At 39.3% G+C, this 27,422-nt stretch overlaps 2 protein-coding genes across 2 annotated transcripts in view; one reads left to right on the top strand and one right to left on the bottom strand.

The window, feature by feature from the left end:
* The first annotated feature begins 1,787 nt into the window (after positions 1-1,787).
* Positions 1,788-18,019, top strand: LOC132406202 (iron-sulfur cluster assembly 1 homolog, mitochondrial-like). The gene is made up of 4 exons (XM_059991524.1): positions 1,788-1,889; positions 9,082-9,135; positions 14,987-15,092; positions 15,444-18,019. The coding sequence occupies exons 1-4, from the start codon at positions 1,797-1,799 to the stop codon at positions 15,590-15,592; spliced, it is 402 nt and encodes a 133-aa protein (XP_059847507.1). The 5' UTR covers positions 1,788-1,796; the 3' UTR covers positions 15,593-18,019.
* Positions 18,020-18,153: 134 nt separating this feature from the next.
* The window catches only part of r3hdm4 (R3H domain containing 4), a 29,991-nt gene continuing 20,722 nt past the window's right edge, over positions 18,154-27,422 (bottom strand). Inside the window, exons 4-8 of the mRNA XM_059991523.1 lie at positions 22,312-22,435; positions 20,444-20,529; positions 19,771-19,856; positions 19,309-19,364; positions 18,154-19,214 (exon numbers count right to left, since the gene is read on the bottom strand). Coding sequence (XP_059847506.1) covers positions 19,111-19,214; positions 19,309-19,364; positions 19,771-19,856; positions 20,444-20,529; positions 22,312-22,435 — 456 coding nt within the window. The 3' untranslated portion in view covers positions 18,154-19,110. The remainder of the gene's footprint in view (positions 19,215-19,308; positions 19,365-19,770; positions 19,857-20,443; positions 20,530-22,311; positions 22,436-27,422) is intronic.

The raw sequence follows: 27,422 nt of genomic DNA on the forward strand, positions 1-27,422 counted from the left end.
GTTCACAGTATGGAAAAGGCACTTTGGCAAGCTGAGTCCATGCTGACCATCAGCTCTGTACATTTTTACAGTTTTCCTATCTTAATCCCATTTTCATTTTCCCCATGCTCTCATCAACTTTCCTCTCATTCTACCACTCACCAACACAATAGGGACAATATACAATGGGCATTTAACCCACCAACCTGTAAATGATTGGAACATAGGAGGAAACCAAAACACCCTGGGGAGACACATACCGTTACGGTGAGAATGTATAAACTTCACACAGACAGCATCCAAGGTCAGGAGTGAACGACTGTCCCTCCTTTTAAACAGTGCAATAAAAAGATGACTAATGGTCTCATAATAAGCATAGTTAGTAGGACTTATAGTGATTACTATGGATTTTGCTATTGTAGTGAGCACAGCAATGGTATAAACAGAGCACATGAATGATCAATTATAAAACTGTAGTGAAAAGGAAAGACTTCCATTTACCTTTTGAATCCCAGGTCTTATAGAATCCTCAGGATATTTCAAAGAAATTTACAGTGAAAGTTTTCATTTAGTTAAAATGATATAGTTATTGCAACAGTGAGGGGTGAAGCCCTTTAAAGTTCAAACTCAAAATTTAGTTAGAATGAATGAACAATGGATTCATAATTAGTGAGTGTGTTCAAAAACTAGGAAATGGAAAGGTGAGTAGAAACAAATGAGCAGAGGGAAGTTTGTGGCAATGTTCGTTGCAATTCAATATTAAGACGAATATTCTTAATAAATGAACGGGAGGATGCAAAATACTTCAGGTAGACATGATGCTAATGCAAGAAGAAAGGAGGAAGGCATGTTTGCTTTATATATAGAACTGTTGTTTGCAGTATTAAGAAATGTCTGATTAAATTTTCAGTTTTGGATCCTTCATATTCATAATGACAGAGTACCTACTCAACAACGTATGACTTTGTGCAGTTTTATTCCCAACAAAATCACAATGATTTCTTATCAGTCATGGCAAAGCTTGATAAAGTTTGTAAATATATTTCCAAAATATCAACTCCTGCCTAAGCAAGGACCTGGACCCACTGCAATTTACTTAACGCCACAATAGGTCTACAGTGGATGCAATCTCATTTGGACTTAGAGCACCTAGACAACAGCAACGCCTATGACCGGCTGCCATTTATTGATAACAGCTCAGCGTTCAACACCATCAAATCCTCAGCACTAATCAACAAGCTCCAAAACCTGGGCCTGGGTAGCCTCTTCTGCAAGTGGATCCTTGACTTCCTCATTAGGAGACCACCGTCAGTGGGAATCAGAAATAACATCTCCTCGCTGATCATCAGAACTGGTGCATCTCAAGGATGCGTGTTCAGCCCACTGCTCTACAGCTACAACTGTGTAGCCAGGCACGGCTAAAACGCCATTTATAAATTTGCTGATGACAACTGTTTTTGGCAAAATTTCAGATGGCGACGAGGAGTACAGGAGTGAGATAGATCAGCTGGTTGAATGGTGTCCCAACAACCACCTTGCACTATATGTCAGTAAGACCAAGGAATTGATTGTGGAATTAAGGAAGGGGAGGTTAAAGGAACACACACCAGACTTATCAAGGGATCAGAAATGGAAAGGGTAGGATCTGGGCAGTCGTTATCGGTGTACGAGGCGACAACAAGTGAATTCTAACAACAATGCAGAACGGTTTGCCCCACTGAACAGCACCGCCCTTCCACTGCTGCCCAGTTGTCAGGACCAAACAAGACGGCCTGCGATTGGCTGGACGTCCCACCAGTGAAAAGCCTCGGTGTTAAATGTGTCATAGAAACAACATGGCGGTCAGGGCAAGTGTGAAAGCGGTGACCTCTCGGAGACTGAGACTACCGACCAGAGCAGCCCTGGTGCTAGTAAGATTGGGTTAATTATTTGAATTAATTTAAACTAACCAGTACAGTTTGGCCTACTAAAGTCATCGCAGCATATTGATTACATCGGTAATAGAAATTAGTAGGTCGGGACGCTGGAAATCAGCAGGTCATGTATCTGTGGTAAGAGAAACGGGGTCAGTATTTCAGATGGGAAACCCTTCTCAGAACTGCAGGAAGCGAGAGAAGAAATGACCCTTTTGGGTGGCATGCAATAAAACTTTTCATTGTATCTCGGTACATTTGACAATAATAAGCTGCAAGGATGCCAGGACTATGTCTTTGATAAGAAAAAAACTGGGCTGACTATGGGGATAAAATGTAAACTAGGTGAAGTGGGCAGCGAGTCTGCGAGCAGTTAGAGAGTGAGAATATAAAGATAGACAAAAGAATATGGGAGGTACGAAATGCAGAGCTGAAGGACAAAGTCATCAGGTTGGGTTGCGCAGGTCCTCCACTCCCGGGGAGGAAGAGAAAAACAATCTAACCTAACTTCATTAATGGATGACTGTTACAGATCCAAAAGTCAGGTTACTTCAAATTCTACAATTCAGTGTTGAGTCTAGACGGTTGTAATGCAGAAAACGAGGTGCCTTTGCTTATGCTTGTATTGAGCTTGTTTCTTATTTCTCAATGACACTCCACTCTCCATTTCAAGAGGCCAAAGTACAAATGCAGTGGTCTAATACTATATTTGTAATGGTATTTGAGAAGTTATGGTTAAATATCTTAATACAGTTGAATGAATTTTATGTTGCCATGTTGGATTTGGAGAATTGTGTGCAGTTTTGGCCTCTTTACCTTATTAAAAAAATTGCTCCAAAGTAAGACCAGCGAAGATATTTTTTCCCAAGATATTGAGAAGTGGTCTCTACCAATATGTAATTAATACATAGAGAAGTTGTTACACTAGGGCTGGACCTCAGAAGTCCAAGTCTAGTGGTATAAGTTATCGTCACAACTGGGGTCTTCCTTGGTTGACGATGATTTTTGTACCTCGTCATGCCTTCTCTCCACAAAAAGTTGCAGAGCAGTCTTCCTGGCCTTTGGATGTCACTGTTGATCTCATCTGCCCAGTCCGGTGGAGCTGTCTTTGCATGCTAAGATGAGCATGTCCCTATCTCACCTGGCTGTCTGGCTGCCCTCACCTGGTTTAGCTTGCCTGTCAAAGGGGACAGGGTGTGGCCACTGTCACATGCTAATGGCTACTTGGAGCCACAGGTGAGAACAGAGTGTCCGGGGGTACGGGGGGGGGGGGGGGGGAACCAATGGTGAGTGTGCTGTCTCAGAATGGACACAACAAGCCCCTTCATCAGAGATACTACCCTCCCTGGACACCCCATATATATACCCCACATAGGTTTCCTGTCAGTGTTGGACGTGACGGACAACCACCAATCTACACATGAATGGAAATTTATACAAGTAGGTAAACACTCAGCCCTGACACAGCAAGGACTTACTTGGAAGAGAGAGAAAATGATTAAAATATATTCTCAGATTCTCCCAGCAATTGGAGGGTGGGGGTATTTAGGGAAGGAAAATAGTTTAACATCCTCATTGACCCATTAGCTCATTACTATTCAAAATGCAGAATGAACATTCTGAATGGCATGGAGAGCCCGATCTTTACAGTAGCACATAAAAATCTAATGAGAATTGAAGGAGGAATGCATCTCCTTCAGTATTACCCATCAAGTAATAAGCTCTTGCCCCATCAATGGCTGTCTATAGATCCCTTATTTTGTCTTTTTATGTGCTTCATTAAGCATCTTGGAACCCACAAAACTGGAGTAGAAACCTTGAGGAACCTCCTAAGATGAAAGGTTGATGATGACAAATTCTTTGCTTTTTTTTAATTCCCCAAGAATTTTTAAATATCAGCAGATTCAAATCCATTTTAACATAATAGCTTAATACAAATACATTGCATTTGTGCTTTCCACAGAAGCTCGAGGCAAAGGAAATAGTGCAAACATTAGTAGATGCAGATTCAGATTTATTTATCAGATATACATTGAAATATACAGTGAAATGAGTCATTTGCATCAACAACCAATATACCCAGGGATGTGCTGAGGGCATCCCACAATTGTCACCACACATTTCAGCACCAGCATAATGTGTCTACAATACTTGGCAGAACAACACAGACCACAAAGCAACAAGCAACAAACAATAACAACAGAACAAGCCTCTTTTCTCTCTCGCACTGTTCCTCTCATCCACACACGTGAACAGGTCCTTCAAATCCAGGACAAGCCTCTGGGCCACCAGCTCTCCAGGGTTTGGCTTTTGGGCTACGACTTCAGGACTTCTGATTGAACTTTGGGCTTTAATAGATGCAGTTGTAGTGAAGGAAATGGTTAATTATGTAAATTATTTAGTCTTTGAAGCAAGGCATCCAAAAGCATTCTAACGCCTAATGATTATGTGATATATTATATAAACTCCATCAACAATTGACATCCACTGGTAGTGAAAGCTGCTTAGACCATTAAGTATCACTGTCTTAAATGATTCATTTGTAAGAGCAGTTAATTTAACAATTGCCTTTCGAAAGGTACTCTGTTCTTGTGTATATATTAATACAATAGACACTTTGCGGTAATAATTAATGTTAATTCTTCCACAGAAGAATATTGCTGTGGAATTTTTAATGTTATCTAGAAAAAGCAATGGATGCTTTGTTTTTACCTGCTTCTGAGCTATAGCAGCACTGATTCATACAATTGCTTGTGCCTGGTAGGAATAATAAATACTCTGCTCTATTGTATTCTATATTCACAATAGTTTTTACCTTTTTACTATTCTTTCCCATTGTGACAATCCAATTCTTTTCTAAGTATGTATTCAACATCCCATTTTCATACCTTGGGCTATGGAACAGTATTTGGAAGGCATGTCATATATAAGATATACATTTATGCTGTTAAATTAAAAATCTTAGATTAAATATGCAGAAAAGAAACAGTTAATGTGTATGAGTATTCAGTCGAATATCTTTAGATCCCTACCAGCACAGACAGTCTTCAACTAATTCTGCTTTGCTTATGATATTGAGAAACAATGCCATTAGTTTCAAGGTAATTATGGAAAAGGATGGGTGTGATGCTTGTGTTGAGATTCTAAATTGGAGGAAGGTCAATTTTGATGGTATCAGAATGGATATGGCAAATGTGGATTGGGACAGGCTGTTTTCTGACAAATATGTACTTGTTAAGTGGGAGGCCTTCAAAAGTGAAATTTTGAGAGTACAAAGCTTGTATGTGCCTGTCAGAATAAAAGGTATAGGCAAGAATAACAACTTTAGGGAACATTGGCTTTTGATAGATATTGAGGACCTGTTTAAGAAGAAAAAATTGCATAGCAGGTATAAGCAGGCAGGAGCAAATGAGGTATTTGAGTATAAGAAATGCAAGAGAACACTTAAGAAAGAAGTCAGGAGAACTAAATGAAGGCATAGGATTATTCTACTGGACAAGGTGAAGGAGAATCCTTGGGGCTTACAGATATGTTAAGAGCAAAAGAATTTCAAGGAACAAAATTGATCCTCTGGAAGATCAGAAAAGTATTCTCATTTAATTTTAAAATCTTTTTATTAATTATTATTGAAGATTAACCAAAAAAAGATACATGAAGTCAATAAGTCAGGGGATTTTTTGCCTTCTTTTTCTTTCAGAAAAGTAATCTTTGCATGGAGCCAAAAGAGATGGGGGAGATCATAAATGGATTTTTTTTGTGTCTGTATTCACTCAGAAGATGGACACAAAATCTATAGAAGTGAGGCAAGGCAACAGTAAGGTCATGGACCCAAGACAGATTACAGAGGAGCAGGTGTTTTCTGTCTGAGGCAAATTGGGGTGGATGTGGACAAATTCCTCAGACCCTGTGGGAGGCTAATGCAGAAGTTGCATGGGCCCTAGCAGAGATATTTAAATAATCCTTAGCAACAAGTGGGGTACCAGAGGATTGGAGGATACCTAATGTTGTTCTGCTGTTTAGGAAAGTGTAAGGAAAAAACAGGAAATTATAGGCCACTGAGGCTGATGTCAGTAGTGGGAAAGTTATTGGAAGGTATTCTAAGGGACTGGATATGTGAATATTTGGATAGACATGGACTGATTAGGTATAGTCAGCATGGCTTTGTATGTGGTAGGTCGTGTGTACCCAATCTAATTTAGAGTTTTTTGAGGAATTTACCAGGAAAGTTGATGAAGGCAAGGCAGTGGATGTTGTCTACATGGACTTCAGCAAGACATTTTTCAAGTTCCCACATGAGAGGTTGGTCAAGAAGGTTCAGTCACTTGGTGTTCAAGATGAGGTATTTAATTGGTTTAGACATTGGCTTTGCTGGAGAAGTCAGACAGTGTTAATAGATGGTTACCTCTCTTATTGGAGGCCTGTGACTAGTGGAGTGCTACAGGGATTGGTGCTGGGTTGGTTGTTGTTTGTCATCTATATCAACGATCTGCATGATCATGTGGTTAACAGGATTAGCAAATTTGTGAATGACACCAAGACTGGGGGTGTAGTGGATAGCAAGGAAGACTATCAGTGCTTGCAGTGGAATCTGAGTCAGGTGAAAACATGGGCTGAAAAATGGCAGATGGACTTTAAAGCAGACAAGTGTGAGGTGTTGCACATTGGGAGGACCAACCAGGGTAGATCATACATAATGAGCAGTAAGGGCCTGAGGAGTGTGGTAGAGCAAATGGATATAGGAATAAGGTCCATAATTAATTAAAAATGGCATCACAGGTAGATAGAGTAGGAAAGAAAGCTTTTGGCATTTTGGCCTTCCTATTGATTACAGGAGTTGGGATGTTTGTTCATGTTGTGTAAGACATTGGTGAGGCCTAATTTAGAGTATTGTGTGCAGTTTTGGTCACCTACCTACAGGAAAAATGTAAATAAGATTGAAAAAGTACAGGCAAAAATTACAAGGACATTGCCAGGACTGGAGGACCTGAGTTATAAGGAAAGATTAAATAGGTTAGAACTTTATTCCCTAGAACTTATAAGATTGAGAGATTTGAAAGAGGTATACAAAATTATGAGGGGTATAGATAGGGTAAATGCAAGCAGGCTTTTTCCACTGAGGTCAGGTGAAACTACAACTAGTGGTCAAGGGCTAAAGGTGAAAGGTGAAAAGTTTAAGGGGAACTTGAGGAGAAACTTCTTCACTCTGAGGGTCATGAGAGTGTGTAATGAGCTGCCAGCTCAAGTAGTGGATACTATTTTGATTTCAATGTTTAAGATCAGTTTGGATAGATACATGGATGGGAGGGGAATGGAGGGCTAAGGTCCAGGTGCAGGGCAATGAGACTAGACAATTTAAATGGTTCAGTATCGACTAGATGGGCTAAAGGGCCTGCTTCTGTGCTGTAGCATTCTATGACTGTGACTCTAAATAGCTGGATGCATTGGATATATCAAGGCTGTGGGTCCAGGCCTACAACACTGACATCTATCTGATATCGGGCTGCAAAGCACTCTAGCGTGTGGTGAAAACTACCCAGTGGATTATCGGCACCCAATTGCCCACCATTGAGAACATCTACCATAAATGCTGCCTGGGCAGGGCAAAAAGCATTATCAAGGATGCATCTCACCCTAACCATGAACTTTTTACTCTCCTCCCATCCATTAGGTGCTACAGGAGCCTCCGCTCCTGCACCAGCAGGCACAGAAAGAGCTTCTTCCCTGAGGATGTCATCATGCTGAACCTCATGTCACAGTGCTAAGCAGAATTGCACCCATATTGTACTGTGTCAGTACGTTTATATTTGTGTGCTGTAGCACTTACTTTTTATTCGCAGTTATTTTGTGCACTTCTGGTTAGATGCTAAATGCATTTCATTTGGCTTTGTAGCTGTACTCAGCACAATGACAAAAAAGTTGAATCTAATCTAATGTGATTTGTCATGTAAGCAAAAATCAGGACAAATTCAATCTAATTACTGCCTGATCTGTTTGCTCTCAAGTGTCATTTGGTATTGTCAGGCAGTCGTGTATTTGCCAATAAACTGAACACAGATGATCAGGTTAGGTTTTGTCAGACCACTTAATTCCAGGAATTAAATTTCAGAGGCAAGATAAAATTAAATTCACCTGATCTGTGACCATTATAGCATTAAGGGACACTGGTAAAATTTAGTCGACATCAAGGGTTGGTCTCATACTTTGTTCAAAGGAAGTTGGTTGTGGTAATTGGAAGTCAATCTCCTAGGACATCCTTGTAAGAATTCTTCAGCAATGCCTTAAGCCTAACTATCTTCAGTAGCTTCATCAGTGATCTTCATTCCAGGACAAGATCAGAAATGGATATAGTCACTGTTTGCAAATTGAATTCAGATTATTTAGCTCCTCAGGAAATGAAGCAGTCCATACATCTCACAAAATTGTTGGTGTCCATCCCCAACAAAAGTCAAACAATCTGTCCTTGATATTCAGTGGTATTGCAATCAACAAGTCCCATGCCGCCAACATCCTGGAGTCACCAGTGGTGAATAAACTTGGCTAGATCAGCCATATACATATGGTAGCTACCAAAGCAGGTCAGAGACTTGGTGTTCTGTGCTGAGTGACTCGTGACTTATTGATGCTGAAAACGCTGTAGGTATCAGGAGACAAGTTTGATGGAAACCTTCCCCTTGTCTAGAAAAGTACAGTTCCAACAGTTCTCAAGAAATTTGTCGCTGTCACAGACGAGCAGCATGCTTAATTGATACCACAGCCACTACTACTTTAAAAATATTCATTCTCTACGTCATCAATGCACTGTGGCAGCTGTATGTGCTGTCTTCAAAATACACTGCAGTTACTTGCCTAAGCTGCTCTAACAGTACTTCCCAAACTCACAGCCTCTACCACTTAGAAAGACAAGAGCATCAAGAGTACCCCTTTCTGCAGGTACCCTTTCAAGTATGTCTGGTCTTTCATCATCATGGGGTTAAATCCTGGAACACCACCATGTGGACAGATTGGGATAAATATAAATACTGACCGTGCTGGTGCTATCTGGATGGCAAAAACAGAATTTTTAAAATAAAAACTAGTTTTAAATCTGCCTTTAAATTCATCTTTGATAGTTTTGAGACTAGTTTTGAAGTCTATTCTTCACTTGTTCCATCTTCTAGCATTTGACTCTACATTTATTTTTCATTCACAGACCTCATCTGCTGTCAACAGAATTAAAAGTCTTCTACAAGAGAGACCAGAATGTGTAAGTAAAAGTATAGTTAATGTAAGATTTTATGCCCCAAATAGCAACTGGCTTGTTACTCATACTGTGAATGATGAACATGATTGTAAATTCCTTTGGAAGAGTGGATTTTGTATATGTGTGGGTTAAATTGTAAAGGTCTGGTGGTATTTCTTGATGGGTCGCACTTGCGAATCTCAACTGTACAGCTATGGAAGAATCTCCTCTGTTACAATAATGAATCTCAGATCTCCCAGGCCCATGTTATTCAAGACTGCGTTGAAACTGATATTTTCCACCTGGTCTAAAGAAGTTGCTTTTAAAATCTATGTCCTAAATTACTTTTGCCAACTTTTGTGATATATAGTTCTCTTTTTTTAAGCTTTGCTTAACACAGTAATTGGGTTCAGTTGTGTGTCTCTTTGACTCTGGGAGTTCTCCATTCAAATTATTTCGTTTGATCATACAGTATATAAAATTACTGAGTAATTCACTCATAACAAGGCTCTGTGCTTAGCCTGCTGCTTTACTCACTAGCTGCCTATCACCTCTCTCATGATTCTGCCTTCTACTACCCATAGTGCTTTCCCCTTACATTCCTCCTCCGCCTCTCCTGCCTATCCCCTCCCTGCTTCCCCTCCCCCACCCCTTGATCTTTCCTCTGATTGGTTTTTCACCCTCCCCCACCTTCTTTATAGTGCCCCTGCCCCCTCCTCCTTCAGTCCTGACGAAGGGTCTCGGCCCAAAACGTTGGCTGCTCGTTTCAATGGATGCTGCCCGACCTGCTGAGCTCTTCCAGCTTGTTTGTATGTGTTGATTTGACCACAGCATCTACAGTGTACTTTGTGTTTACTCACTTTATACTTGTGATTGTGTGGCTAAGCACAGCTGCAATGCCGTATTTGCTGATGACACCAGTATTGTTGGCTGGTGATGAATCAGCATATAGGAGAGAGATTGAAAATCTGGTTGAATGATGCCTGAACAACAACCACTTACTCAATGTTGTCAATGCAAAGAGTTGATTGCCATGGGAGGACCCCTCAGCTATCAGGAGCTGATATCCCCTTGAACAAAAGGGGATAATTAAACTCATTTAAAACTCCTTTATATTTTTATTTCACACTCGCTATTTATATCTGCATTTGCACAGTTTGTTATCCATTGATCCTGTTTACAGTTACTGTTCTATAGATTTGCTAAGTATGCCTGCAGAAAAAGAATCTCAGGGTTGTATGTAGTGATATGTAAGTACTCTGGTAATAAATTTTACTTTGAACTTTGAGGAAGAAGCTGGAGGTCTATGAGCCAGTCCTTAAGGGATCTGAGGTGGAGTTTTAAATTCCTTGGTGTTATTATATTGGAGGATCTGTTCTGAGGGTAGCATGTAAGTACCAACACAAGGAAGTCACGACCGTGCCTCTGTTTTCTTAGAAGTTTTCTGTTTTCTTAGAAGTTTGTGACATGTTACCAAAATCTGTGACCAACTTTTAATAGGTGCACTGAGGAAAGTATCCTAACTGGTTGCAGTTCGGATACAGAAAGTGATGGATACAGCCATCACAGGCAAAGATCTCGCACTATTGAGTATGTTCACATGGAGTGCTGCCACACCATCCAGGCCATACATTCTTCTTGCTACTACCATTGGGTAAGAGGTACAGGAGCCTTGGGTCCCACATCATCAGATTCAGGGACAGTTATTACCCTACAATCATTAGGCTCCTGAACCAGTATGTGTATAGTTTTTTTGTAAATTCTGTTGTATTTCTTAATTTTTATGTAAATAACTGCAAGAAAATTTCAAGGTAGTATATGATAAACATATGTACATAAATAATTATTACTTGAAAAGGCAATATCAAAAATCTACCTCTGTCTTCGTGTATTAGTAGGAATCTCAATGTGTTGAAGCCTCGTTACATATCCCATTAATAGTAACTGATTATAAAATGAAAAGTCATTTTTCTTTTGCCAGCTGGTAGTAATTACTGACTGCACATTTATATTGCTGTCAGTGTTTGATAAGAACTCACACCCTTTATCACTTGGTGAGAATTGGAAGAGCTCTATTACATAAAAGATTAACAAGCTTATTTACTTAAGTATGTTGTACATGTTTGAACTACAGAATTAAAACAACTGTTTCTGTAAAAGGAAAAGTGGGAAATCTAGGAACTTTGTCCAGTTCCAATGTCAGAATTTTTTTTTAAAAAGGCAAAAAAATAGATAAAAAGGTTGTGGATTCAAACTTCACATCTAGAGACTTGAACAAGCAAACTATCGTCACTCCAGAAGCCACTCCATTTTTTTAGATGTTACTGTGAGCCCCATCTTACCTTGCATGTAGATTTAAAAGATCCTATGGCATTATTTTTCAGAAAAGGCAGAATTATTGTTTCTGACTAATATTTATTTTTCAAAACATTTACCGAAAAGAGTTTGTCATATTGCTATTTGTGTGAACTTGCTGCACTTAAACCAAAACAAAATGGCTATGAAGTTTAACAGTAATGGCACTCCAAAGTGTATTGATTGGTAGCAAAGCACTTTTAAAATGCTTTAAAAGGCATACAATAGGAATACTAGAACAGCAAATTTTTCTTTCAGATTTATAATAGCCAATGTATACTTAAAACATGATTTTTTATAATATGTCAATTTTGTAAAATGCTATTATTTAATCTGACTGTTTACATTTTAAATTGCATTCTATGATATCTGTCAATAAGCTTAATTTTTTTTCAATGGCTCAAAAAATGTGTTTTTATTGAGGAGTATTAATGAACTTTTGTCCTAAAAATGTTTTACTAAATTACTGATTTCCTTAGTAGTTGGGAAGATGTTGCAGTCGATTATTCAGGATGAGATCTCGGGGTAATTGGAGGCACATGATAAAAAAAGGCCATTGTCAGCGTGGTTTTCTCAAGGGAAAATCTTGCCTGACAAATCTGTTCAAATTGTTTGAAGAAATAAAAAGGAGAATCAGTTGATAAACAAAGTGCACTGCAGATGCTGGGGTCAAAGCAACATGTACAAACACGCTGGAGGAACTCAGCAGATCGGGCAGCATCCGTGGAAACGAGCTCGCTTCCACGGATGCTGCCCAACCTGCTGAGAATCGTTGATGATGTGTACTTGACAAGGTGCTAAACATGAGGCTGCTTAACAAGCTACAAGCCCGTGATATTACAGGAAAGATTTTAGCATGGACAAAGCAATGGCTGATTGGCAGAAGGAAAAGAGTGGGAAGAAAGGGCGCCCTTTCTGGTTGGCCAGTGGTGTTCTACAGGGGTCTACTTTGGGACTGATTCTTTTTACATTATATGTCAATGATTTGGATGATGGAATTGTTGCAAAGTTTGCAGACCATATGAAGACAGGTGGAGGGGCAGGTAGTTTTGAGGACGTAGGGAGGCTACAGAAGGACTTAGATTGGGAGAATGGGCAAAGAAATGACAGATGGAATACAGTGTATTGTCGGGAAGTGTATGGTCATGCACTTTGGTAGAAGAAATGAAAGAGTGGACTATTTTCTAAATGGAGAGAAAATACAAAAAACTGAGATGCAAAGGGGCTGGGGAGTCCTTATGTAGGATTGCCTAAAGGTTAATTTGCAGGTAGAGTCTGTGGTGAGGAAGACAAATGCGATGTTAGCACTCATTTCAAGAGGACTAGAATATAAACGCAAGGATGTAATGTTGAAACTTTATAAAGCACTGGTGAGTCCTCACTCTTGGAATATCATGAGCAGGTTTGGGCCTCTTATCTTAGAAAGGATGTACTGAAACTGTAGAGGTTTCAAAGGAAGTTCATGAAGGGTCTCAGCCCAAAACGTCAACAGTGCTTCTCCTGTGGATGCTGCCTGGCCTGCTGTGTTCATACCAGCATTTTGTGTGTGTTGCTTGAATTTCCAGCATCTGCAGAGTTCCTCCTGTTTGTTCATGAAAATTATTCTAGGATTGATGGCTTGTCATGTAAAGAGTGTTTGGCTCTGGGCCTCTATTCACTGGAATTCAGAAAAATGAATGACCTTGTTGAAACCTATCAAATGATGAAAGGCCTTGATAGAGTGGTTGTGGAAAGAATGTTTCGTATGGTGGGAGAGCCTAAGACCAGAGGACACAGCCTCAGAATGGGGGGGCATCCTTTTAGAATGAAGATGAGGAATTTCTTCAGCCATAGAGTGGTGAATCTGAGGAATTCTTTGCCATGGGTAACTGTAGAGGCCAAGTCTTTATGTATACCTAAGACAGAGGTTGATAGATTCTTGATTGCTCAGGGCATGAAGGGATATGAGGAGAAGGCAGAAGATTGGGGCTGAGAGGAAAATTGGATCAGCCATGATGAAATGTCATAGCAGACTCGATGGGCCAAATGGCCTAATTCTGCTCCTATATCCTATGGTCTTATGGAATGTGTTAGCATGAGGTCAAATGGGAAGACAAATAATTGGGTATGGCATTGGAAATAGTCAAACTGCCACTATGATGGTGAATTTGGGAAAGCAGGATAACATTTTTAAATTGGGGAAATGGCGGTACTTTATTCATAACTTTTGGGATTGCATTCTCTTTTCAGACCTATTCATACATAAAAACTGTGATTTTACAAGCCTGATTGAATTTTTTGAGGTTGTGACTAAACACATTGATGAAGGAAGAGCAGTAGATGTAGTGTATATGGACTTCAGCAAGGCATTTGATGTGGATCTAGAACTGGCCTACCCACATAAGGCAAAGAGTGGTTGTTAGACAGGTCATATTCTGCATGGAGGTCGGTCACCAGTGGAGTGCCTCAGGGATCTGTTCTGGGACCCTTACTCTTCGTGATTTCTATAAATGACCTGGATGAGGAAGTGGAGGGATGGGTTAGTAAGTTTGCTGATGATACAAAGGTTGGAGGTGTTGTGGATAGTGTGGAGGGCTGTCAGAGGTTACAGCGGGACATTGATAGGATGCAAAACTGGGCTGAAAAGTGGCAGATGGAGTTCAACCCAGAGAAGTGTGAAGTGGTTCATTTTGGTAGGTCAAATATGATGGCAGAATATAGTATTAATGGTAAGACTCTTGGCAGTGTGGAGAATCAGAGGGATCTTGGGGTCCGAGTCCATAGGATGCTCAAAGCAGCTGAGCAGGTTGACTCTGTGGTTAAGAAAATGTATATAGTGTATTGGCCTTCATCAATCGTGGAATTGAATTTCCGAGAGGTAATGTTGCAGCTATATAGGACCCTGGTCAGACCCCACTTGGAGTACTGTGCTCAGTCGCCTCACTACGGGAAGGATGTGGAAGCCATAGAAAGGGTGCAGAGGAGATTTACAAGGATGTTTCCTGGATTGGGGAGCATGCCTTATGATAACAGGTTAAGTGAACTCAGCCTTTACTCCTCGGAGCGACGGAGGACAAGAGGTGACCTGATAGAGGTCTACAAGATTATGAGAGGCATTGATCATGTGGATAGTCAGAGGCTTTTTCCCAGGGCTGAAATGGTCGCCACAAGAGAACACAGGTTTAAGGTGCTGGGGAGTCAGTACAGAGGAGATGTCAGGGGTAATTTTTTTACTCAAGAGAGTGGTGAGTACGTGGAATGGGCTGCCGGTAATGGTGGTAGAGGCGGATACGATAGGGTCTTTTAAGAGGTGTTTAGATAGGTACATGGAGCTTAGTAAAACAGAAGGCTATAGGTAAGCCTAGTAATTTCTAAGGTAGGGATATGTTCAGCACAACTTTGTGGGCTGAAGGGCTGTAGGTTTTCTATGTTTCTAATCTACACCTGAAGATGTGGTAGTCTCCAATTTCATTTTGTTTGAAGTTCTGAGAGTATTTATTGTTTTGATGCAGTTCAAGCCATTTTTTTTTCTGCATTTCAGGTTGGTTTGAAGGTAGGAGTCCGCACACGTGGCTGCAGTGGTCTGTCATATGTCATAGAGTATGCAACGGAGAAGGGAAAGTTTGATGAAGAAGTTAATCAAGATGGTATGGAATATCAACAATTACCATGTTTAATTGTTGGAGTTACCATGCTTTATCTTAATCCTAACTGAAAATTCTCAATTTGCTATGTGTAGTCTTACATTTAAGACTTCATTGTCTCATATTGTTGGCCTGCTAATTATGAACACTTAACATCTAGGTTGGGTTTGATGGTTGTAGCAGAAAAACTGGGACTTCTGTCTCTGTCTTTAAGAATTGCTTCTGTTGAACACTGTTTTAAATTCATCGTGCAATTGCAGTGAAATTGTGACTGTTTTATCAAAGGAAAGCAATGAATATAGTTTGTTCCTCAGTGTCATCCAGTCTATTCATTAACTTTTGTTTTCTTCACAGGTGTACGTGTCTTCGTTGACCAGAAAGCACAGTTAACCCTACTTGGAACTGAAATGGATTTTATTGAATCAAAACTCTCTAGTGAATTTGTTTTTAATAACCCAAATATTAAGGGAACATGTGGATGTGGTGAAAGTTTTACAGTATAAATTAAATATTTAAAATATAAGCAATATGGGATTATATAGATTTATTTTGAAATTCACAGAAGAGTTGGCTAAGTGGTTGAGAGCCTTGCAGTTCTTTTGGAAAGAACAGGTGTAATGGGACATTTGGGATTATTCCACGAGGAGTCAGTGTATACGTTAGTCTGAACAACCTCCATCCGTGCTGAGAGATAAACTGTCTCAAAATCATACAGATGAACATATTGTCGTAAAGTCTTGAAGCAAAGCTATTTGATATTTACACCATTTGCCAAGATATGGCTCATCATTACTGCTTAAAGCCCTTGCAATGTATAAACCAAGTAGAATTTTGCCCTTGAAGGTATTCAATTGAATTGTGCATTTGTTCTAAGTAACAACCCTGTGTGTAAATATTTGATTTATGCTGCTATCTTGCTAAATCAGTTAGAGGCAATGTGCTTAACAATTGAATCATTGTATTCAACTTTGGGGGAAAATCTTTAAGTAGTTCCAAATCATGGAGTGTACCTGTGAATTAGGAAGTACTTTACTCATTGATTCACAGCTGGACATTCAGAAACCACACAACTTTGACTTAAGGGATGAGATTTATTTGGAAATGCCTTATTGTCTAATAAAATGGGCCATTGCAATTTGAGCTTAGTGCAATGTGGGAATGTTCATTCATTCAAATTTGTAATAAAAGAAATATTCTGTAAAAAATTTTTGTAGAATAAAATTTAACTTGCCATCTGAAAGCTACAAATTTCACTAATTTACTGCATCTTTTAATATTTTAGGACTTTGAGGATAAAATTTTACAAAGAAGGTCAAGACTAGAATGAAGATTTAGCTCCACACTAATCAGGATTTGATTTTTTTTCACTCACATGTGCATACCCACATATGATAATGAAGCAGTTGAATCAGGTCGAAATTGAAGGTTTTATAATAACTTCTATTGGGCACTAACAATAGTTATTTAATTTGAAATGAATATTCCTAAGTATGTTTTTTTTCCGCTAGGATAGTAATTTCCCACCATTCTATTCACTTCACAGAACACAAATCAGGTCTGTGCTGTAATTTGCATTCATCATCGGACTTCGAAGAAAACTTCCCACAATGTTCAAATGATATGCTATAGCTGGCTACTGCTATCAAGTCAATTCAAGTGGAGGCCTAGTGTGCAGAGTTTGAAAGTTTAATTTTCAGCTTGCTGAAAGAACTTGAAAGATCCAAGACTAAGACAAATGCTGAAACACAAGTTTGCAGTTATTATAGCTCAATACACCTCATGCAAATACCATTCTCTAATGTACCTTAGAAAAATCTGCAAATTTTATAATCAGTGAGGTCATCCCTTTCCAACTCCCAAACTGACTGATTCATCTGCTTTACTTAATGTTTCATTGAACAACTGTTTTGATTCCCCACTGCCCCCCCCCCCCAAAATAAGTTGCTTCGAGAACCTATGGATCCAAGCTATGAACTATAATCTGGAGCAAAATTTGGAACAATGTCAATCTCAGTCCTACTTCTCTCTCTCTTTCACTAGTACGAGGATAATTTTTTCAGCATGCTGCTTGTCCTGGTCTAAGCTAAGAAAAAAATCATTACTTTTGCTGCTAATTTCCATTTTGCACCAGGGTTCCCTCCCTTAATTACTATTTTAGCGTATGGTCTACTGATGAGTATGCCCTAAGACAAGTTTCCTTGTCTACACTTCCCTCCATCCAGCCTTTTGAAAGGACTCAATTGGATTCTTCCATTACCAAAATCTGAGGAAAAAGTCCTTAATCTCTAGTTAACTGGTTGTCACACATTTCCAACATCTTCTGCCCTAATTTCAAAATGCATCTCCATTAGTTCTGGCAATGATTGTGTTCCTTTTCATCTCGTATTTTTTTTGTTTTAGCATGCTGCTTGGTATTGAGGCTTATCCAGTCACTTAAAAACAACATTCCCAGAATTATGCTAATGAAAAAAATAATTAGTTAAGTAAATGCACCCAAACTGTAAATCAGTGGCAACTTTATTAGGTACAACTGCTTGTTAATGCAAATTTGTGTTCAGCCAGTCATGTGGCAGCACCTCATGCAGACATGGTCAGGGGTTCAGTTGTTGTTCAGACCAAGTGACTTTGACTGTAGAATGAATGCTAGTGCAAGATGGAGTGGTTTAAGTATCTCAGAAATTGCTGATCTGGGATTTTCACACACAAGTCTCTAGAGTTTACAAAAAATGGTATGAAAAACAGAACTAAAATCCAGTGAACACCTTGCGAATGAGAGAGGTTAGCAGAGAATGGCCAGACTTATATTGGGAGTTGGTCAGCACTTATCTTACAAAGCACCTTTAACTGTTTTTACAATGTTGACTGTGGGTAGCGCTTATCAAAAATGAGTTCACTTTGCACAGAAATGAACAGGAGATCAATAACGTGAAGGTTTGTTGTAATATGGTGCTTTTGTGGCTGATTATTCTGATCGCCAGTAACTAAAGAAATCCAAACAGCATGTTTATGCAACATTTACACAGATCCAGTAGGCAAGGAATGAAGATTTTAGAGGACCAGTGAGTGTGACTCGATCATATTTATTTCAGCTGAGAATGATAAAATAGTAAAATTCCACACAATGAAAATGACATATAGATGGTTATCCAACTGAAGATCTATCTATTATTTTGACAAATTTTATAAAGCACCATGCGCTTAATAAAACTTTATCTTTTTTTAAAACTGAAAACCACTGGTGACTAAGGTCACAACATAATAAACTGAAGCAAGTATTCCAAAGTAGTAACAACATTCATACAGCATAATTCACAAAATACTATCCACATAATATTTAATTCCAAACCTTTCTTCTTTTAAGATGCATGCAAAACCAAATGATCTTTTCACAAGTTTAAAAACAAGTCTTTCAAAGTTCAGATCCTACAATGTCAATATTTATTTTCCACATGCCTAATTATTTCTAACTTCAAATTTGTTTTACAAACATTTTAAAACAACTTTTCTAGCAACCTTGCGTCTTAGAAACAACACACACAACATGCTGTAATTTCCTAACTGACATCAATTTGTATCCCTGGTCTATGCAATGTTAAGTGGAAGCCAGGGCGTAACAATTAACATGAGAAATTTTCCAAGCGTTACACTATGGGTAATCAATATGAGGCAACTTTGATAAGAGGCATAGTGAAAAGTGTGTAACAAATATTGTAATAAATTCTATGAAGTAATCATAATAGTGAATTGTACAATCATATCAGATATATTACTAAAAAAATTCAATTCAGAATGCACTTGAAAGCATTAAAGAAAATTTGGGGTAGTATATTTTTTGAACCCTCAAGAAAGATTTATGGTTTAAAGTATAAAATAATTTATAACTTTATTCAGAAATCAAGGTTTGTTTTAGTTCCTTGTGACCACGCAGCAGGGAGAACATTTTATATTAGTCTTTTGGCTGCAGTTGATTAGGTTCGTCCAACATTTATGGATTAGCTAGGGAGGGACAGATTTCATACAATCAACTCTGCTGCTCCAAGTAGACAGATAAAAGGGGTACTGGGGGCAGAAAGTCTGTCCCTTTGTTGCTTACTTCGGTTTGTCTTTTTCCATTGCAGTCAGAACCTGTAAAGATTGTACAAAGGTTTGTTGAATTACATGTAAAGTTCAATAATGCAATTAAGCAGGATAATAAAATCATGTTTATAAGTTCACTCACTTTGTGAAATGAGATCCAAATACTGACACAGAGCATGAAGCAACAATCTCTCATAGCTGGAAAAAGGAAAACATGCAAATCGTTAACAGCTTCTGGGCTGCTCATCAAATGGTCACATTTACACAAAGCAGCTTGATGCAGGCAAGATGTTCCTTTCAAAATAAAACAAAGCTGGTGCCCTTTCATCATCACTCCCTCCTGTACAAGGAAGAATTTCACTTTCAATTTGGTCACTTTTGACATACAACCGTTTTGAATCCATGACATGGCTGAGAATCTACCAAAAAATAGGACTATTTACACTATATTCCATCCATTTCACATTATTTCAATCCATCTTTATTTTTCCTATAATTATATAAACAACTCAGCATTTGGAACATAGGGGTAAAAAGAAACTTTTTAAAATGTTGCATGTCAGTGTTAAAAAGTGACATACTGTCTTAAAAAAAACCATATTACCTGTTTTCCAGCATTGCCTTGTACACAGATTGTGGCTTCATGGCAAAGAATCCAGTCAATTCCTCTTCTAAAAATTCTAGGGTACCCTGAAAAAAGGATACATCCAATACTATATTTATCATAAAGGGAGAAGCGCTGTCGAAGTCCTGACGAAGGGTCTCGGCCCGAAACGTTGACAGCGCTGCCTGGCCTGCTGTGTTCCACCAGCATTTTGTGTGTGTTGTTGTTTGAATCTCCAGCGTCTGCAGATTTCCTCGTGTTTGCTCTTTATCATAAGAACTTGTTCTTATTTAATTGATGTAATAGAATTTTCAGGAATAATTCTGCAACACCTGCTACTATGCCTTAAAATACAATATTTTTTGTATATGTCTTCTGAAACCAAAATTGAGGTAGAATTTGTAGGTGTTCTAGTCCCATCCACAAAAGTTTACTTGTGCTGACAAATATTTTATACAAAATATGCACTTATATTTTTTCTTTCATGGAAAAGATGGAATCATTGTCACACAAATCCCAAAAATCTGCAGTATCTTTTAGAATGATATTTGACTTGTCAAATCACAACCTAGTTCTTTTTCATCTATATAGGATGTTCCAGCAATTACTGCTTTAGAATATGTTTTATACTGCCACACAACACACTAAAACTGGCTAAGAAAGCAATGCTAACCATGGGGATCTGACGTCGTCTTAGAGTAGTACGCAATCTTCTGTCAATCCTCTGGAAACACTCCTTGCCTGTGCAGCCAGAGTGTTCTGCAAGAAATTATAAGTGAAAAGCATGAAACAAAACAATTAGCTACTCCTGGGCATAAGACTTGGTGGAAACCGAAGAATTTGAATATTCAACATCCAGTGACAAACTTGTGCTAACTTATGACTTCTTGCAAAAGGGTAACAAAATCTTGTGCTTCAAGCTTTATTCATTACACTAAAAGGAAGGTTAAATGAAAATCACATTTATTAGTTAACCTGCCAAACAATGATCATATTGTATAAGAATGTATCACTCAAAAAAAGGCAGAGTTTGAACAAATTTGAACTGATCACATGGGTGTGTGAAAAAGTCAAGCTACTGATGTTTCTGTTGAAATAGTTACTGAAATGATGGATAGAAGAGCATCTATGGGGTATTTATAAGCAAATACAAGAGACATAAATAGGTTCTATTAAAAAGATTATTGACAAAAATTTTAGGCAACCTTACAGTATTGGTAAGAAATTGGTTAAAAGGTGGAAACAGACATATGGATTTGTTAATCCCAAACATGAGAAAACCTACAGATCATTATTAACAAATTGTTCATTAAAAATGTTGAAAAACTGAGGCACCAAGATAAAAATAGCGGAGAACACCATTTAGCACATCACATTATTCAACAATGTCTATAACAAATCCAAAGCAACACATAAAATGCTGTAGGAACTCAGCAGGTCAGGACTGAAGAATGGTCTCGGCCCAAAACGTCAATTATTTACTCATTTCCATAGATGGGGTCTGACCTGCTGAGCTCCTCCTGAAATTTGTGTGCGTTGATATAGATTTGTTATGGACATTGTTGAATAATATGATGTGTTAAATGGTGTTTTCTGCTAATTTTATCTTGGTGCCTCAGCCTTTCAACATTTCTAAATTAAAAATTTGTTTGAAGCAGTTGAGTTATATGTATAAAACGTAGATATAACATTAAGTCAAGATCTCAGGTACTAGTATGGTTAGAAGCAGGTAATTGTGAAATTATAGATTCTTAGAATAGGTAAAACCAACAAAAGGAGGTCAGTGTTTGAAAGTGGGAGATATCTTGAAAAAGGTGAGAAGCTAGGAATCATAACATCCAAGCAATTTGGATGCATTGAAATGACCAAAAAAAATTCACATGTACAAAAACATAATTACATATTTTTCTAAAAGGCTTTGGATTTTTGGCTATTTTCATTGGGCTGATATTCAAAGAGAAGGAAATTATGCTTCAATTATAAATACAAGTTTTGTGAATCAGTTAAGTAATTCGGTAATATTCCCTTGAAGGAAGGGAGACGCAAAATATTCAAGGTAGTTTAAATGATAAAGAGATATTAATGCTTCTAGTGGAGTTCAAAACAAGAGCCATTTTAAGATCAGAGCCATCACAAGTGAAATGTGAAAGTAGGATTCCTACACGGTATAGACAGTAGAAATGTGAAGCAACAAACAAATGCTGGAGGAGCTCAGAATTTGGTCAAGATATAGGGTCTCAACCTGAAACATTGATTGCCCATTTCTCTCCACTGATGCTGCCTGACCATCCATCACACCCCCCCCCCCCCCCAACTTCCTCAGCATTTTGTTTGTTGCTCTAGACTCCAGCATCTGCTGTGATGGTGTCACACCAAAAGATTAGATCCAAGGTCAACTGAAACTTATGTTGAATAAATCATTTTTTACCAGTTAGAAGAATGAAAGGAAGGTTGAGGTGCTGATCCGCCATGACCTAATTAAATAGAAGAACAGGCTTGAAAAGCCCAAGGATTCTCCCATTCTCAAGGGCAATTTCTTACCCCCTTTTGCATCCTGGGAATTTGAGCACACTTTCCTTTTGTTCTTCTTCTTTGCCTCTTCCTCCAAATAATGTAAAAACTTCTCTTGCTCTTCACCAGAACGGTTCATAAAATCATTCCAGATCTGAAAATTAAATTAACCAAAGTTGTGTGACACACCTACCAGGTATCAACAACAGGTGTTTCAATATTAAAAGGCTGTCAATTCTTATACGATTTGCTATTAAACTGCTCAGAGGAGGAAATCCTCTCAGAATATTACAATTTCTTTTAACTTAATATCTCTTTAAGAATTAGGTTAAAATGTAAATAAAGGTCCTGGAACAATTCTACAGAGACAATAATTTCAGAAGATCAGCATAAGTCTGATTAAATATACAAAAAATAAAAAGATCTTCCATAACGCTATCTTCTCTGTGTCCAAGGGAAAATCCCTCATTTCCTTGCATTTGTTCTTCCTTGTGTTACGAACCCCGTAACTGGCTCACTTACCAGCAAAGATAGAGAGACCCGTTGAAGTCTGATGGTACTATTTTTAAAAGTCTTTATTTATAAAGAGGCACAAAAATAAGATTAATACAGACATTCAGATAAAATACGTCGTCAAAACTCAATCGAAAAATGCGGGTATAATAATCATCATCAATTAAGCAATAGCTCTATCGTTTGTCTAGGGGATATTGTATTGTCCGATGGAAAGATAAAAGTCACTGTCCTTTCAAGCTGCGGCTTTTTGGGTTTAAGAGAGACTTAAACTTGCCTGGGACTTTTATGAGGCCAATCCGTTGCGTCGGGGGAGTGGGTTCCCCGTTGTTAGTTCCAAGTCGTTTTCCGTGATACCAGCCACCAGTCCCCAGGCAAGGGAACCGAACGCACATGGCTTCCTTCAAATGGCTTCCCGCTATTGTGGGATCGCTAGCGTTTCTTCTCGTGCGTCTGAAAGGGGTTGTTCCCCCAGACCCTCTTTTATACTTCCTCAGAGGGTCTCAGATGTCAATCAGGTTGGGATGATGCCATCCCTCTCTCAACCAGCCCACTTTGCCCGAGGGCTTGCATATAGCATATTCCCCAATCCACAAACATGGTCTCCAGGAGACAATGGCCATGTCTCTCTCTCATTTCCTGGGTCCTCTGACCCAACCCAATAATGCTCTTGCAATTCTCACAAAGGAGGGGGCTCCCCCGCCCCTTCGGCCCCTCAGAGCTGAGGTGCATTCATAACACTTGCAAAAGTAACAACGCAAAAGAAAATTATTCTCATTATATTGTGTGTTCCTTTGCCACGGATACCAGAACCAGTGGTGGGGACAATGAAAGTATGGTTGAGAGAGACAGAAGAGCATTTATAGGACTGCTTTGAATTGTGAACTAGACCATCTTCAAATCTGAATGAATATACCATAGCAGTCACCAACTTCATCAAGACCTGTGTGGATGAGTGCGTATCTTCGAGAACATACCGAGTCATCCCTAACCAAAAGATTTGCAGTCTGCTGAATGCTAGATCTGTGGCGTTCAGAACCTGTGATCCAGAACTCTACAAGAAGTCCAAGTATGACCTATGGAAGGCCATTGTGAGAGCAAAAAGGCAATTCTGCGCAAGTTAGACAATAAAGTGCATGGCACCTGTGGCAGGGTTTGCATGCCATTACTTCCTACAAGATGAAACCTAATAGCATAAATGGCAGTAATACATCACTCCCCAGTGAGCGTAACACCTTTTATGCATGCTTTAAAAGGGAGACCCTGTGATTTTGCGTCAGAGTCTTACATCAGAGCATTTTTCAAGAGGGTGAACCTACACAGCGTGTCAGGTGCTGATTGTATACCTGGCAGAGTACTATAAATCTTTGCCAGCTGACTATCTGGAGTATTCAAGGATGTCTTTAGCTTCTCACTGCTGCAGTCAGAGGTTTCTACCTGCTTCAAAAGGGCATCAATCAAGAGAAAGATGAGCAACCACATTGACCATCACCCGGATGCACTCACATCTACTGTGATAAATTACTTTGAGAGATTGGTCATGGCTAGAATTAACTCCTGCCTGAGCAAAGATCTGGAACCACTGTAACTTTTTTACTGCCACAACAATTCTGCAATGGATGCAATCTCACTCAGCTTTGGACCACCAATACAAATGGAAAACATATCAGGCTGCAGTTTATCAATTACAGCTCAGCATTCAACTCAATCATCCCCTCTCTACTAATCAATAAGCTTCAAAATCTGGGCCTCTGTACCTCCCTCTGCAACTGAATCCTTGACTTCTTCATTGTAAGTCCAAAGTCAGTGTGGATTAGTAATAACATCTCCTCCTCATTGCTGACAATCAACACACGGTGCACTCAAAGACACATGCTTAGCTCACTGCTCTGCTCTCTCTATGCTGATGAATGTGTGGCTTGGAACAGCTCAAATACCATATATCAATTTGCCAATGACACTACTGTGTTGGCAGAATCTCAGATGGAGAACAGGAGGTGTATAGGAGTGTGATAAATCAGCAGGTTCAGTGGTATCCACAACAATCTCACAAGACCAAGCAACTGATTATGGAAGGGGAAGTTAGAAAACACACACCAGATCTCACTGAGGCGTCAGCAGAGAAGAGGCTGAGCAGCTTCAAGTTCCTGGGTGTCAACTCTCTGAGGATCTATCCTGGCCCCAACACTTTGATGCAATCACAAAGAAGGTATGTTAGTGGTTCTACTGCATTAGGCGTTTGAGATTTAGTATGTCATCAAAGAAGCTTCCAAATTTCTTCAACTGTCTGGCGGAAAACATTCTGACCGGTTGCGTCACAGCCTGGCATGCTCAGGATCACACGAGGATCTGGCCAGTTCTGTCATGGAAACGATCTTCTCCACCATCAGGAACATTTTTAAGAGGCAATGCTTCAAGAAGGCGGCATCCATCATCCAGGACACTCCCGTTTCTCTTTGTCACCACTGGGGGCAGTACAGGAGCCTAAAACCAACACACTACATTCTAAGAACAGCTGCTACCCCTCCACCATCAGGTTTCTCAATAGTCCATGTACATTAGCTTGTTATTTGTCTTTTACACTATTTATTTTGTAACTTGTAGTGATTTTTGTGATTGTAATGATTGTAGTGCTGTACTGCTGCCACAAATCAACAAATACTGGTATGTATGAGAGTGGTAACAAACCTGATACTGGTTCAGTTCCACATTATACTGCACAATAGCAGGGTTGTCCAGGAACTTTCTTAGTATGTAAAATTTTGATGCAGCATTCATACCAAGGATAGAATGTGGATTTTATTTATTTATTTATTGACGCCGTGCTGAACAGGCCTCTCCTGCCCATACCCAAACCACACAACTATGCACCTGTTTAAACATGGCCTGATCACTGCAGAGTTTACAATGACAAATTGGACTGTGGAAAGAAGCCCAGCAGCATCCCACATGTTCATGGGGAGAAGCTCCTTATAGAGGATGCTGAAACTGAACTCGGACACCCCGAGCTGTAATAGCATGCAGCTAACTGCCACACTACCATGGCACCCACATTCCTGCTATCCATGCAGGGCACAGACAGGCTTTAGAGGTTCTGTCAAAGCAGCTTTGGTGAATTACTGCAGTAAGAGCTTTATTTGTTAAATATACATATAAACAGTTAAATAGATCATTTTTGTCAAATCAAATCATCAAGGATTGTGCTGAACAGCCCACCAAGCTTCTGGTTTCTACGTAGCGTGCCCACAACTCATTAACCCCAACTTTAGAATGTGGGATGAAACCAGAACACCCAGAGGAAATCTGTGCAGTCATGTGGAGAACGTACAGACAGCAGCAGGAATTGAACCCTGATCTTACAGCTGGCCCTGTAAAGAGTCGTGCTAAACACTACGCTGCCCTGCTGCAAGATATATCTAATACAACACAGTCCTCGTGTACTGGTGTTGGAGAAAGTGAATGTTCTAGGTCAGGGAATGGGTGTCAAACAAGGAGGCTATTCTGTCGTGTATGGGGTCAAGCTTTTTGTGCGGTGCTGAGTTGCACTCATCCTGACAACTGGGGAGCACGCCATCATTTTTACTATGCACTGTATCAGCAGTTATGGTCGAAATGACAATAAAAGTTGACTTGACTTGACTTGATAATCCTGATTTGTACTTTGTCAACAATGTGAATATTTTGGGCAGCCAGAGACAATTCATTTATCTGAGAATATCCAGCCTCTGATTTGCTGAACATTACTGAAGTTGAGGATTGACAATGATGAAAGCCAAGAAAGGTTAGTTAAGTCATCTCTCAGCAAGGAGTGGACATTACTTTCCATCTCAGGTACAAATATTGTCCAGATCTTGTTGTATTAGGAACGTCTATGAAGGCTCTCAGTCATCCAGGTCATTGTATATCAAGCAGTAGTAAATAAAGCAACTGGACTTGCTGCGTTGTCCAGAAGCCATTTCACCACTCTTCTTCAGTTCTGATCCATGGTGGGCAGTTTCCCGGCTTATCAACTCTATGAGTTGTTTAAAAGGTATAGCAATCACATGAGGGCTGTTAGGAGTCATAGAGGGAATGAGAGGGTCATTAGTCTTATCTTTGCATGAATGGAGGTGTGAACTGTTGTGGAGACACCGGGGTAGAGATGTTAGGATTGCATTCTAAGTACAGGTAGCTGATAGGTGGTGTCGTACCTCGGGTTGCCAACTGTTTCATAGTAACTGGGACATCCTGTATATTGGGCTAAATTGGTTTGTCCCGTATTTCCCTCGCTTAGGTAGAGTGTTCCTATGAAACTGTTCCTAAGCTGAAATGGCGTAAAGCGAAGAAGCAATTAACATTAATTTATATGGGAAAAATTTTTAAGCATTCCCAGACCCAAAAAATAACCTACCAAATCATACCAAATAACACATAAAACCTAAAATAACACTAACATATAGTAAAAGCAGGAATGATATGACAAATACATAGCCTATATAAAGTAGAAATAATGTATGTACAGTGTAGTTTCACTTAACAGAATCGGGAAGATTAAGCCAAAACCGATATTTAGAAAAAATGTACACACATGCGCACACAGGTGCCCACACAAGGCTTCATGGTCATGGTAGTCTTTCTTGGGGTAAACA

Source organism: Hypanus sabinus, chromosome 16 (genome assembly GCF_030144855.1).
Source record: "Hypanus sabinus isolate sHypSab1 chromosome 16, sHypSab1.hap1, whole genome shotgun sequence".
NCBI lineage: Eukaryota > Metazoa > Chordata > Chondrichthyes > Myliobatiformes > Dasyatidae > Hypanus > Hypanus sabinus.